General features: G+C 38.9%; 1 protein-coding gene across 2 annotated transcripts in view; it reads left to right on the plus strand.

Annotated features, from left to right (window-relative positions):
• PMS1 (PMS1 homolog 1, mismatch repair system component) overlaps nt 1-12,752 on the plus strand; it is a 102,408-nt gene extending 89,656 nt beyond the window's left edge. For both annotated transcript variants that reach the window (XM_055122602.1, XM_004601389.2), the window contains exons 12-13: nt 7,212-7,372; nt 11,214-12,752. In XM_055122602.1, the coding sequence (XP_054978577.1) occupies nt 7,212-7,372; nt 11,214-11,378 (326 nt within the window). In that variant the 3' untranslated portion in view covers nt 11,379-12,752. The remainder of the gene's footprint in view (nt 1-7,211; nt 7,373-11,213) is intronic.
• The last annotated feature ends 1,026 nt before the right edge of the window (nt 12,753-13,778 follow it).

Raw genomic sequence — 13,778 nt, forward strand, 5'->3', positions numbered from 1 at the left:
AGCCTACCACATACCACTTTTCCTTCTAAAACATCCAAAATGTGCTGGAATGTTTGTACTCTTCATGCATTCATAAAACTTTCATAAAAGTAAAAATAATAACTTTTTAGTAATGTAAAATTCTATGTGGGGATTTCAGTTTGAGCCTTTGTTTTTATTTTGTATGGTTTTTAGTTTTTTTGCAAGAGTGCTAGTGCAATATGAACTTTTTTCAGCACAGTATTGCCATTCGATTAAAATTCAAATCCCTTATGATAATATGTAAGGATTAGCAGAACTGACTCTTCCACTTCCCATATCACATCTTACACCATTCTCTCATTTGCTTATACTTCTGTAATAACACTGGCCTACTATAAATATTTGTAATTAGTTCTCCCTTGGGATCTTTGTGCTTTTTGGTTTTTTGCTATTTCTGATTCCAGCTCTTCTCTAATATGACTGATTTTCATTAAATATTTCGCATGTCAAAAAAAGTCAGAATCTAAATTTCTGGTTGCTTTAAAATTTTTATTTGTATATTATACACAGACTGGAACGATAGCACAGAGGGTAGGTCATTTGCCTTGCACATAGGCAACATTATATACTAACCATATCAACCCACTTGGGTTCGATTCCTCCATCCCTCTCGGAGAGCCCAGCAAGCTACCGAGATATCCCACCCACACGGCAAAGCTTGGCATGCTACCCATGCCGTATTCGATATGCCAAAAACAGTAGCAAGTCTCACAATGGAGGCGTTTCTGGTGTCCACTGGAGCAAATCATTGAACAACGGGATGACAGTGATACAGTGACAGTGATACAGTGATATATTTATTTTTACTAAAGTTGGTCAGCCATTCGACAGTGCTACAGTGCAGTGGTATTATATACATTTTTTTTCTTTTTTTTCTCTCTTTTTTTTTTTAAATTGAATCACCATGAGATAGAATTACAGTGCTTTCACGTTTGAGTTTTTGTCATACAATAATCAAACACCCATCCCTTCACCAGTGTACATTTTCCACCACCAAAATCCCTAGTATCCCCCCCTGCCCAATCCCAACTCTTCCCCTGCCTAAGTGACAAGCAATTTCCACAATATTCTCTCTCTACTTTGATTACATTCAATATTTTGACACCAGTCCCACCCTTATTACTTGGAATTTTCCCACCACCACTCAAAGCCGCCGAAAAGGCAATGCTAGAGAATTTGTTTTGTATTGCTTGATATGGTTAGTATATAATATTGCGTAGCTGCAGGAGCGGCTGTACACTTCTGGAATTCTAAAATTTTAATAATCACGGTCTGGAGAGATCTATGCAGCAAGCTGCTTGGTTCCGAGATTTGTTTATGTGTCTCTGGACCATGGCCGTTTAGGAGCTTAATAACTAGCTGGTGGCATTTTGTGGGCGTCATCTCAGAATCCCATCGGGGTGGGTATTATATACATTTTCAACTCAACTCTAGATGGTGGGTGATAATGTCAGATTTTTTGGAATGTTTTACCCAAAAGCCATAGGCAAAAGAAAGCTTATTTTACCGATTTATATTTGACACCAGTAGTGTTACTATTTGGAGAATGTAATTATTCCATGGCTTATTCTAAAAAGACTTAGTAACAATTTGTTTAGTGTGGAAAGTTAATGGGTGGGGAAGAAAAGCAGAAAATCCATTTGGCTAGGAAATTTTTGTTTTCCTGGCTGGACCCTCATCTGTTCCTTCATAGTTTCCATACTTAACTGCCCTCTCTCTGTTCAAGCTTCCTTAGCTGGTCTTTACTACATTCCCTTCATCTGGTGAACAGGAACACAAGGGGGCCATAAAGAACAATTCCACTGTCCCCACTGCTGGCCCATTAATAAAGAACAAAGTCTAGAAAAACAAAGCCCAACCAGTAGTGCCAAAGATGTTTAAAGGAATCTTTTACTGAGACATGAAAAGAAAATAAGTGAGAACGGCATGGAAAAGTATGGAAGTGAGCATTACTGAAAATGCCTTGTTTTAAATTTCAAGTAATTTTCATTGATTTTCACAGTTACAAGGCTACTTATCCTGAGAATCTCACCTCTTGCCTCAGTTCCAGAATAAAATCCAAATATCAGTGCTTTTATTTGAAAAATAGTGTTCTTAGCAAAGCAAGCTGGTCAGTGTTTCCTCATTGATAGTGACTCATAATTTGCTGAATGTAATTATGTGTAATTTATTTCATAATAGCCCTATGAAAAAGGTTCTATTACTGTGTCCCATTTTACAGGCAGAAAAATTAAGCAGAGGGAAGATATCTTTAAAGGTACAAAATTAAATAGTAGAACCAGAACTTTAACCTGAGCAGTCTGCTTTTATTACCTAGGTTTTAATTTGTTATATTACTTCCTTATAAAATTAAGATATTTATTTCTGGAAATTGTGAATATAAAATGAAGGATTTATATAATATAGTTAGCATCATGCTTGATATTAGTAGGTGTTCAATTTTTGTTTGTTTTTTTTCCTTTTCTCATCTACCATCCTTCCTTTCTAACTTCTGCTGACGTGTGGTCATTTCGTTTAATCCTACTAGAAATCTTCTTCCTTAAGATCCTGGCATCTTTTTAATTTATTTGCAGTATAAAGCAAGAGTTGTGTGTGTATGTGTGTATCGAGATATATTTTTTCTTAGTCTGTTTTCTAGATTATGTGTGATACTGGTAAATGGTAAGATTCTTTTTTTTTTCCATGAAAGATGTAACTGTGGGACCAGAGTACATCAGGTAATGCACTTGCTTTGCATGTGAATAGCCCAGGTTTGGTTCCTGGTATCCCATATGGTCTTTCGAACACCACCAGGAGTAATTCTTGAGTGCAGAGCCAGGAGTAATCCTTGAGCATCACCATATATGACCCTAAAACAAAACTAAAACAGAGAGAGGAAGAAATGAAGAAGATGTCATTGCATTTGGGGGGTAGGAAAGTTAGATAACTACCCTGCCTGTTGCAAGAAAATCTTTTTGCGCTACCACGAGTTTCTGTCTACAATTCCTATAAAAAGCTTTGTAAAGTACGATTGAATGAGTACGACAAATCATCTGCAAATTAGCTTGTTTCACTGGCATTAAAAAGTATAATCAACATTATTTTTGTTGTCAATAACAGATGAATTTAAGTATTATTATTTTATTTCCACCATTTGTTCCTTCACTAGTCTTCATATTTTTTGCTTGTTTGAAGTGCTGGGGATCAAACCCAGGGTCCTGTGCTTGGGAGGCATGAGATGTCCCATTCAGCCCAGCCTCTGTACTGTGTTTTTACCAAAGGGCAGCAGCGCTCTATCTCTCTCACTACCCATGTTCGGTGGTCTCTGCTTCCCCCCTCAGGGTAGGCCGATGGCAATGGGCGGAAAAGGAAGGAATGAGGGCCAGGCTGGTCGGTACCAATTGCAATTTATTCCAATCTCCTCTTCATTCTCCTCTGATTCCCCTTATGCTTCTCTCTCTGGATCCCACTTCGTTCTCCTGCTTGTTCCCCGAACCATTCTTACAGCCTAGTTTATATAGAAATCATGTAGGCAGGGGTTACAAAGGTGGGATTGAACAGTAACAAATCAACAAAGAGAGGTAAAGGCACTCCTCCAGATTTATTCAAGGACAAAGTCTAATCTAAGGAAATTACTCCAGAGTACTAGGAGATCAGCTCAAGGGCAGGACGGGATTCCATTCAGGGTGTGTCGCTTTCTTTTTTCCTCAGCTAGTGATCCAGTTAAATAATGGTAGTAAATTTACTACTACTACTATTAGCCTCATGCATAAAGGAACTGGCAGAGGAACCCATGTGTGCGGGACCCGGGGCTGAGATCTCCAAGCCTCCTCAGATCAGGACCGGGCCTCTTCTGCCCAGATCCCCCATTTTCCAGTAGCTAGGTGGTCACACCCAGAAACTGCCCCCCCTCGTCCCACACTGTGTATTCCCATCAACAGCCAACATCCAGAGACTATAAAACCAAGCTCCTAGAAGCTCACGGCCACTTTGTGGCTGCGTGACATCTTGGCAAGCTACCAGAGTTTTCTGCCCGCATGGGAGAGCCTGGCAAGCTCCCCATGATGAATTTATGTGCCAAAACCAGTAACAATGATGGGTCTCATTCCCCTGACCCTGAAAGAGCCTCCAGTGTGGCACTATTGGGAAGGACAAGTAAAGAGAGGCTTCTAAAATCTCAGGGCTAGGACGAATGGAGACATTTCTGAGACCACTCTAGAAAATCGACAACAGGATGCTGCTGCTGCTGCTGCTGCTGCTGCTGATGATGATGATGATGATGATAATGAAATTTACTTCTAATATTTCTAACAATGTTGTTTTTATGAGCACAATAAGAGTTATATCAAGTTTAAAGTTTGGTTCTTCCTGAGGGCATCTCATTATATATTATAGACCACAGTCCTCAGGCCAGTTTAGTCTTCCTAACCCCAGCAGGGTCCTTATCCAATTACGTCTTTTGGTTCATGACAGAGTTTGTCCATGACCATGCTCTTGACTTATAGCTGAATATTGTGGCGCTTTGGCCTGGCCCATTTCTATGCCAGGGTAGCTCACAGCTTGCCCTGGGTCCATTCAGTCCCTTATCAGGACCCTGCTTTTGGGGTGGTAGGTAACTAAGGGAAATTTAGGCGTAAGTTGAGAAAGCAGATGCCTAGGAGTGAATACTATTCAGAGTTAATTGTCTCCAAAATTACAAAAGCATAATATTAACTGTCTTGCTGTGTCCATACAAAAAGGACATTGCTTTAAAGTAAACTATGCAAACGGAGGAAAGCAATATTTAACTTAAAATACAAGTTAAGTGTCCTTAGAAGGATCTCATCTTACAAGTTAACAAAATCTGATTAGGGGGAAAAGGTGATTAGCTGGTTGGGGTGGAGAGCACAAAGAAGAGTTTACAGATAAGCACAGAGGAATGGGAGTGACTCAGGAGCACAGTAATGGGTATAGTTCGATAAACTTAAACTCCCTGTGGTAAGGGAGAAAGTACAAACCAATGTTATCCTACACTGTATCATGGTTTCCTAAAGACCATTTCTTTTTCTCCTGATGCATCTTTTTGTTTTTGCTTTTTGGTTCACACCCAGTTGTACTTGGGTTACTCTGGCTCTGCAGTGAGGAATATATGCTACCCACTGTACTATTGCTAGGCCCCTTTATGATATTTTTTGATATTGTATAACAAGCTTGTCATTTATGACAAAACATCTTCAAAGAAAGGCATTTGAAAGAGGTAGAGAACACATCTGACTTTGAGGGGAAAAGATTCTGAATGTGGGGCTGGGGAGATTGTGTAAAGGACTGGCATGCTTGCTTGGTATGGTCGGTAGATTTGATCCCTGGCACTGGTGGCATGGTACCCCAATTACCACTGGGGTGGCCATTTGGGGAACGGCTCCCTGAGCACCACTTGGGAATTCCCCTCTTTTTCTACCCCACAAATTTGGTGCTCTTCACTTGTTAATAGAATTTCATATTTTAGGAAGTGAAAACTTGTCAAACCAGTTGTTCGTTTCAAGTGCTTTCCCTTCATGTTTGGAAGCATTCCATTGAACTTTATGGAAACTTCTTAAAAGTTTATTGTTACATGGTTCCAAATGTCTCTTAAATTTTCCATCTGAATTTTGCAAGCACAGGGATTAAAGCATTGCTCAATTTCCTCATTACTTGCCAGATATTTTCTTGGCAAATAACAAATGAACTTAATAGACAATTCCGTGAAATGTGTATCGTGTTTTTTGTAGGGCAAGTGTAGTCAATAGCCTTTTTCAAACTAAGTATATTCCTTATTTATTTATAGTTTTATTTGGGGTCATACATTGCTGTGATCAGAGTTTACTCCTGGCTCTGTACTGAGGCATCACTCCTGGTAGGCTCAGGGGACCATATTGGGTGCCCGGGATAGAAGCTGGGTTGGCTGCATGCAAGGCAAGCACCATGCTGTGCTATCACTCTAAACACCCAAGCTAAACATAAAAGATACAGAATGGGTATTAGTGAAAATCTCTTGAGCTCATATTTTTGTAAATTTCAGAAAAATTTAAAACTCATGTATTTATATAACTGCATGAAGATGGGAACTGTAATATTCACCCTTCTTTGTCCTGATCTAAATAGTTTTAAGCCATGAGAGCTCTCATTACTAAAGCTCTCATTTTTGTCTTATTTCACTAAGTTCCATGTTTTGGGTTATAATTCTGGATTTTGTATCTTTTTTATATTATCTTCTGTTCCCTAGGAAGGATGTTAGTATTATACCACTTCATCCTTTCGGTCAAGGAACCAGTTTAAATAGTAGTTAGTTTAGAATCCTTAAGATCTCAGCATCTGAAACCTTGAGGGCAACATTATTCCTCTTTTCATTCATCTATTCATAGTACCACTAATCTAGCACAAACTGTTTTCTTTTATATAAATAACAATGGGGAGTTGAACATTAAAAATACTGTTACATAATTATAACAAAGACAAGTCTTCCTTATTTTCCAAAATAATGAGTGCTTTCTGAAAAAAATTTTATGCTTGGAGTTTCGCTACTATATCTGTTTTACTGAGTTAAAAATTTAAATATATAACTAGTTTCTAGTTCTGTTGTAAGCATTAAGTTTTTCAAAGTATTTAAGTTACTTCCTGCAGAGTTAATCATTTTATATATATAACTGTCAAATCAGTATTTTGTAGACATTAAACTTATACAGTATTGCATATCAATTATGTCTGTATAAAACTGGGGGGAAAAGGTTGCTTTCTGGTAATTTTATAATTTGTAAGTTAAAATCACAGAAACCTAAGTCAGTATGAAATCAAGTGGGATAGAGTTTGAACAGCAACAGTTAAGCAGTTGCTAAAACACTTAAACCAGTTTTATTTTAATAAATATCATGGGACTCTATTTTCTCTCCAAAGTAAAAAATAATCTAAACAAATGTAGAGAACAGAACAGTAATAACTGAGATTAAGTTTAAAAATTTAAAACTCGTGGTCTGTGAGCACTCATGACTTAATGTGAATCTGAAATCTTTTGGGAAATCATTATTTGTTCCCCACTCAGGAACAAAACATTATTCTAATTATATAAGTTTTATCGAGACTTTACTAAATGTTTTAACAGTGATTTTGTTCTTAATAGATATTTTCTGGAATATAGTTTAATCATTTAATATATATATATGCCATTTCATATATATATATGTTTATTTTTCTTTTAGGAGTTTCCATTTCTGAGAACTGCTTTGAAATAGAAGAAATGGCTAATTGTCTCCCATTCTATGGAGTAATGGACTTAAAAGAAATTCTTAATGCTATACTAAACAATAATGCAAAGGAACTTTATGAATGTAGACCTCGGAAAGTTTTAAGTTATTTAGAGGTAAGCGTTACTTGTTGACTAGGTTTGAAGATACTTGTTTAAATAGTAAATGGTTTCAAATTAATAATCAGTACCTCTAAGTTTTGATATATATTTGCAGGAAGAAAGTACTATTGAAAGAAGAGGAAAACTTTTTTAACAGTTTAACATTACATATGGCTGTTAAAAATGGTCATAAAACCTCTAACATTATTTCTTGAAGGCCAAGGAGGTATAGCTCAATAGCAGGGCACTTTCCTTGCTTATTTGAGGCTTTGGGTTTGATTCTCACCACGAGAAAAGAAATGCAGAAACATTATTTCTTGGGTAAATATTGAGGAAAAACCTTGTGAATGAAACATCTTCAGTGAAGGACCTTCTCTTTCAGAAGGAATTCTGAAAATTATTCAGCCTCTGAATAAAATACTTGCTTTAGAGGACTACTGAGATTTTTAATCTCTGATCTCTTCAAAGCAAAAGTAATGTGAGATGGATGTTCAGTTCATTATTTTTTTGCATGTAACTAATGACTGAGTGTTCGAGTATTGCTAACAGTTTAGGTCACTGTCATCCCGTTGCTCATCGATTTGTTCGAGTGGGCACCAGTGACATCTCTCATTGAGAGACTTAATGTTACTGTTTTTGGCATATCCAGTACGCACGGGTAGCTTGCCAGGCTCTGCCGTGCGGGCTCCATACTCTCAGTAGCTTGCCAGGCTCTCCGAGAGGGGCTGAGGAATCGAACACGGGTGGACGAGTGAAAGGCGAAAGCCCAGCCGCTGTGCTATCGCTCCAACATCATATGCTGAAGGAACTCTTCTTTCTCTACTTTGTACAAAGTTCCTTTGTCATGGGTAATTTTTCATATATCTAAGAATAAATCTCTGTGCTCTCAATTTTATTTTGTTGATCTAATGATTGCTTTTATTTTGGTACCACACAAATTTGAATACTATCGGTCTATAGTGTGATTGGCAGCTAAGGAATACATGCCCCCCATTTTCTTTTCTCAGGATTACCTTGTCTATCCAGGCATTTTATGGTTCTATACAAATTTATTCATGTATTTAAATGGAATTTTGATGGGAATTGCATTGACTAAGGCTAGGTAGAAATAAAACAATTTAAAGATTTTAAAACACTTTAATAGAAGTGTTAAAACTATATAAAACTATATATTAAAACTATCAGTTTTTTTAATCTGATAACATGAAATAGTCTTTTGTTTCCTTGTGCCTTTCTCTATTTCATTCACTAATGGCTTAGAGCATAACTTTCTAGTTACTTGATGTTTTCAGACATCATTCTAAATGAGTGGTCTCCTTTTTAATATTTTTTTGGGGAGGTGGACACACCAGCAGTACTCAGGACTTCTAGTTTTGTGCTAAGGGATCACTCCTGGTGGGGATCAAACCTGGCTCAGCTGCATGCAAGGCTCTTACCTAAAGGGTTTATCTTTTATTTCTCTTCTTGTTCATTGCTTATTCATCATATTTTTTGGTATTGATTTGTAGCCTGCTATTTTGCTGTATTGGGTTGTTGTTTCTAAAAGCTTCTTAGATTCTTCATTAGAATCTTCTGTGTACATCTCAGATAGTGGTCATTCTTGTCCTATTTAGATCCCTTTGATTTCTTTTTCTTGCTTTTGGTGAGAACCTTCAAAAATGTGGAAAAAGTGAACATTCTTGCCTCATGCCTGATCTCAGAGGGAAGGCACAACAGTGGTCAATTTTAATACCTTCACGGACATAGTATTTTGTGAGAGTACAAACTCAAATGTCCATTGTGTAATTGGTAGCATTTTGTGTGTTAAAGAACCACATCTGTGGGGCTAGAGCTATAGCAAAGCGGGTAGGGCGTTTGCCTTGCAACACGGCCGACCCGGGTTCAATTCCCAGCATCTCATATGATCTCGCCAGGAGTGACTCCTAAGTGCAAAGTCAGGAGTAACCCCTGAGCATCACCAGGTGTGACCCAAGAAGCAAAAAAAAAAAAAAAAAAAAAAAGAACCACAGCTAAAGAAAAAAGTTAATTCCAAAACTAATAATGTTGGCATTAATAAATAGTTTTGCTGATATTATACCTATTTGTACAGGTAGGCAATAGTGTATATAATTCTTTTTTTATATAATGTAGGAGTACTGCTATTTATTCAGCCATTAATTAAGCTGATAGAATTGGCATGAACTCCACATTACTTTTTTTTAATTCAGAATATTACTTTCATTATTATTATTATTATTATTTCCCCCCCATTTTATTGATTGATCGTGAGATACAGTTACAAAGCTTTCATGTTTGAGCTTCAGTCAAACAATCCCATCCCTTCACCAGCACTACCACCAAAATCCCCAGTATTCCCCCACCCACCCCGTTCCAACCCTTCCACTGCCTGTGTGGCAGACAATTTCACCCATACTCTCTCTACTTGGGTTACATTTGATATTTCGACACCAGTCCCACCACCACTCAAACCTGCCGAAAAGGCAATGCTTGACCATTTGTTTTGTATTGCTTATTATGGATAGAATATATCTAGGAAATTCTGTGTCGTTCTCTTCCGGGAGCTTTAGTTTATAGCCTCTGGGTCTTAGCCGTTGATGAGATTACATGGCGCCAAGTGCAGGTTATGGATGTGATTGCAAAGCTACTAGAAAACTGGGGGGAGGCCCAGTCCTGATCCAAGCAGGCTTGGAGATCTCAGTCACAGATTCCCGCTTACCTGGGTTTTCCTGCCAGTTCGCTCTTGGGTGAGGTTCATCCTGTCTGTATATAATTCTTAAGATGATAATCTAGGGGGGGGAAGAAGAGACTTCTTTAGCACTATAAGGAATTCTTTTATTTAAGGGAAGCTAATTAAATGAATCTGAGGTGTAGGTTGGAGAGATAGTACAGTAGTAGAGTGCTTATACATATGTCTGAGCTGGGTTCCATCCCGGACACTCCGCTTTGTTCTTCAAGCCCTGCCAGGAGTGGTTCCTGTGCACCATGGAGTGTGGTCATAAAACAAAACAAGAGATGAATCAGAGGCAGGGATTCACAAAGTGAGAAAGGGATTAAACCAAGAGAGGGGTGGATATAAAAGTCAAAGATATGAGAGATTTCAAAATAAGTACACAGTATTAGAGTCTCTGTAGTTGCCTGGAAACCATCTTGGTGACTGCTTTTTAACCACAGTAACCTGGAACCGAAAGAACTGTAATAGAAAGGAAGTGGAGACAAAGAATGTGCCAGTGGTCAGAGTGGGAAAGTGGTGAAAGGAATAGGTAGAAGTCAGACCTCTATACTTGTTGAAGTAGATTAATATTTATTGAATTTGGTGGGAAAGAAAGCAGAAAATAAAGTATTTTATTACACTCCTTCCCTTTAAAGATGCTCTAGATGGGATTGGTAAGCTTTAGACAGTAGAAACTACTCTGAGAGAGAAAGTGAATGTTAAAATGTTTTGAGGTAAATTTTAGAGAAGTCATACATGGCATGAAAGAATAAAGGTTATCTGCTGAGACTGAAGGTACTTAGGAATTATTGAGGATTTTTGAGTATAGAAAAAGCTATTTAAACTGTGAGAAGGAATAAATGTCACTTCAAGGATGCTTTTTCTAAACTTTATCACGTTGCCCAGTGCCTTATTACTCCGTGAAATTTGTTAATTTGCCTGTTTTCTGTTTAACTGTACCACAAGGTCATTTTTACAAAAACAAGAGTCTTGTTCATCATATTGTTCATTGTATTCCTAAAACCTATAATAGCAATTAATAAATATTTGAGCAGATAAAAATATCATTGATCTTCTGTCTTCAGGAATTACTTGTCTTCTGTTTTAGGCAATATCTCATGAAAATTTATGACTTTCCCTTCACAGGGAGAAGCAGTTCGTCTAGCTAGACAGCTACCTATGCATTTTTCAAAAGATGATATCCAAGATATTATCTACAGAATGAAGCAACAGTTTGGAAATGAAATCAAAGGATGTGTTCATGGGCGCCCCTTTTTTCATCATTTAACTCATCTTCCAGACTCACCGTGATTAAATGTTTAAGAAAATCATTATTGAAACTAACTTGGTCATAAAATGTGTGATATTATTATGCTGTCTTTGTACTATCATGCATTTAACAGTTATTTGATGAGAAGTCAGTAATTGCATGTATATTGAAAAAATTTTATGAACTACAGAAAACTTATTTATTTTTCCCTCAAGAAACTACCTTCATTATAATTTTTAATGTCCGTTGGAAAATATCTACTATCTTAGATAGTTGATGCACTGGTGCTTATGACCTTAAGTATATCCTTCAACATTTTGATAGAAGCCCTACCCACCAGCAGGCTGGTATTTAAAAGGTGGGTTTTTGGAGAAGCTTGTTAGGTTTAGATGAGTCATGGCGATGAGTAGGGCTCTTCTGTTGGTATAAATGTTCTTATAGAGACACCAGAGTGCTTGTTCTGCTTCTGCTACTGTTCATCCTAAGAGGAAAAAGAAGGTAGCTTTCCATAATCTGGGAGGGGATTTTTCACCAGAAGCCAACAGTTCTGGTGTCTTTGTCTTGAACCTCAGGCCTCCAGAAAATGAGAGAAAATAACAAGTTTAAGTGAATAATCTGCAATTACCAGTCCACAGACTGGTATCTACTCTGCAGGTATTAAAAGATAAAAACCAATAGTTCAATAGTTCTAGCTGCCACTCCATGGATCAGTGTGCATGCAGGTGTAAAAAGTTTTAAGAATGTTAGTTTAAGTCAGCAATCTATTATTTTGTTACGGTACTAAGACCTGAAAAATCCACTGGGTGTTCCCTGTACAGGAAGAGCTCATACTACACACAGACTCAGCTGGTGTATTTGGCAGAAGTCGTTGTTGGGTAGATGAGACAGAGAATGAAGAAATTCAGAAGAACATAGCTTTGAAACTCCTGTCAGTTATCTATGTGAAGTGTTACAGTCACAATTAAGAAATTATTAACAGAACATTGTTGTTTCCCATAAACAAATAATATCCTTTCTTCCTCCCTCCCTCTTTCTTCCCTCCCTCTTCCCTTCCTCCCTACTTTCCTCCCTCCCTCTTCCCTTCCTCCCTTGCTTCCTCCCTCCCCTCCCCTCCCTCTCCTTCCTTCCTTCCTTCCTTCCTTCCTTCCTTTCTTCCTTCCTTCCTTCCTTCCTTCCTTCCTTCCTTCCTTCCTTCCTTCCTTCCTTCCTTCCTTCCTCCTTCCCTTTTTCTCTAGTCTCTTACTGGTTCTCCATTTCCCCCCTTTAAAAATGCGGATCCTTCTGTACTCATTTTTAATACAGAAATCTAAAGATAGAATGTTATTGTATCATTCCTTTTCTAGCAAAATTTTGACTCATTTTCTATTGTTGAAAGATGATTAATAAAAAGATTAATAAACTTATTTCATATCTACTTTCCCATTCTGGATTCTGCCACATGGTTAGAAACTGATGACCACAATATTTACCCACCAGTATATTCTAGATACACCACACATTATATCGTGTGATCCAAATGAAAAATTTTAGGATTGTAGGTGCTATAGAGACTAGTCAATAGGTTCTTAACTAGTTCTTAGGCACCAGTGACCACGCTGCCATCAGAACTAAAACTCAATGGTTGAGAGTTACTCAGACCACGGGTAGTTGTTTGGGGAGGAAAAAAAAAGCACGAAAGACTCATGAGGCTACTCTGTACACTAATAGAGCAGCTTAGGGCAACAACGGTTTTTGTCTAACAAGAGTTGGAGGGGTGGGCGGGGCCCTTGGCCACGCCTCCTAGCTCCGAGGGCCCCGCCCCCGCGCCCCTGGGGCTGACCTCCCACAATGCCTTGCAACAGCTGTGGCTTCAAGGAACAAGATGGCCGGACTGGGCGGTGGTGATGGTGAGGCCGTGGCCCCCAGGATGGAGGTAACGGTTCGCGGCTATAGGCTGGGAAGCCGTCGCGGGGGATTACGGGTAAGGAAAGGAGGGAAAGGAAAGCCCAGGATACTGGGGGCGGGGAGGACAGGAAGGAGCGACGCCCCTCAGCGATTCTGAGCCCCGTGGCCGGCCGGGATTGGCTCTTGAGGGCGGGCAGGCTGGGCGCCCCCCGAGGGCCCAGGCCACGCCCGTGAGGCCTCGGCAATTGAACGTGCCGGGAAACGTCCGTTGAAAGTCAAATGGACAGACTTGGTTCACTAGCTTCTCAAGTCACCATGATTTGTACCCAGATTTTGCCTTCGGTGTTAGGACTTGGGGTCTGTCCCACCGCCGCCGATATCTAACCGAAACGGCGTAGACCCGGCTCCCACCAACTGAAAAACAAGGACACGCACACACTCTCTCACACACGCGTACTAGTTTTCAAGTATTGAAATATCTGAGGGCTGGTTTGGGGATGGGGCTTTTCCTCAGCGCTTCCGGCCGACCAGCACCCGTGGATTTACAGCTGGCCCTG

The sequence above is a fragment of the Sorex araneus genome, chromosome X, assembly GCF_027595985.1.
Source record: "Sorex araneus isolate mSorAra2 chromosome X, mSorAra2.pri, whole genome shotgun sequence".
In the NCBI taxonomy this organism is placed as follows: domain Eukaryota; kingdom Metazoa; phylum Chordata; class Mammalia; order Eulipotyphla; family Soricidae; genus Sorex; species Sorex araneus.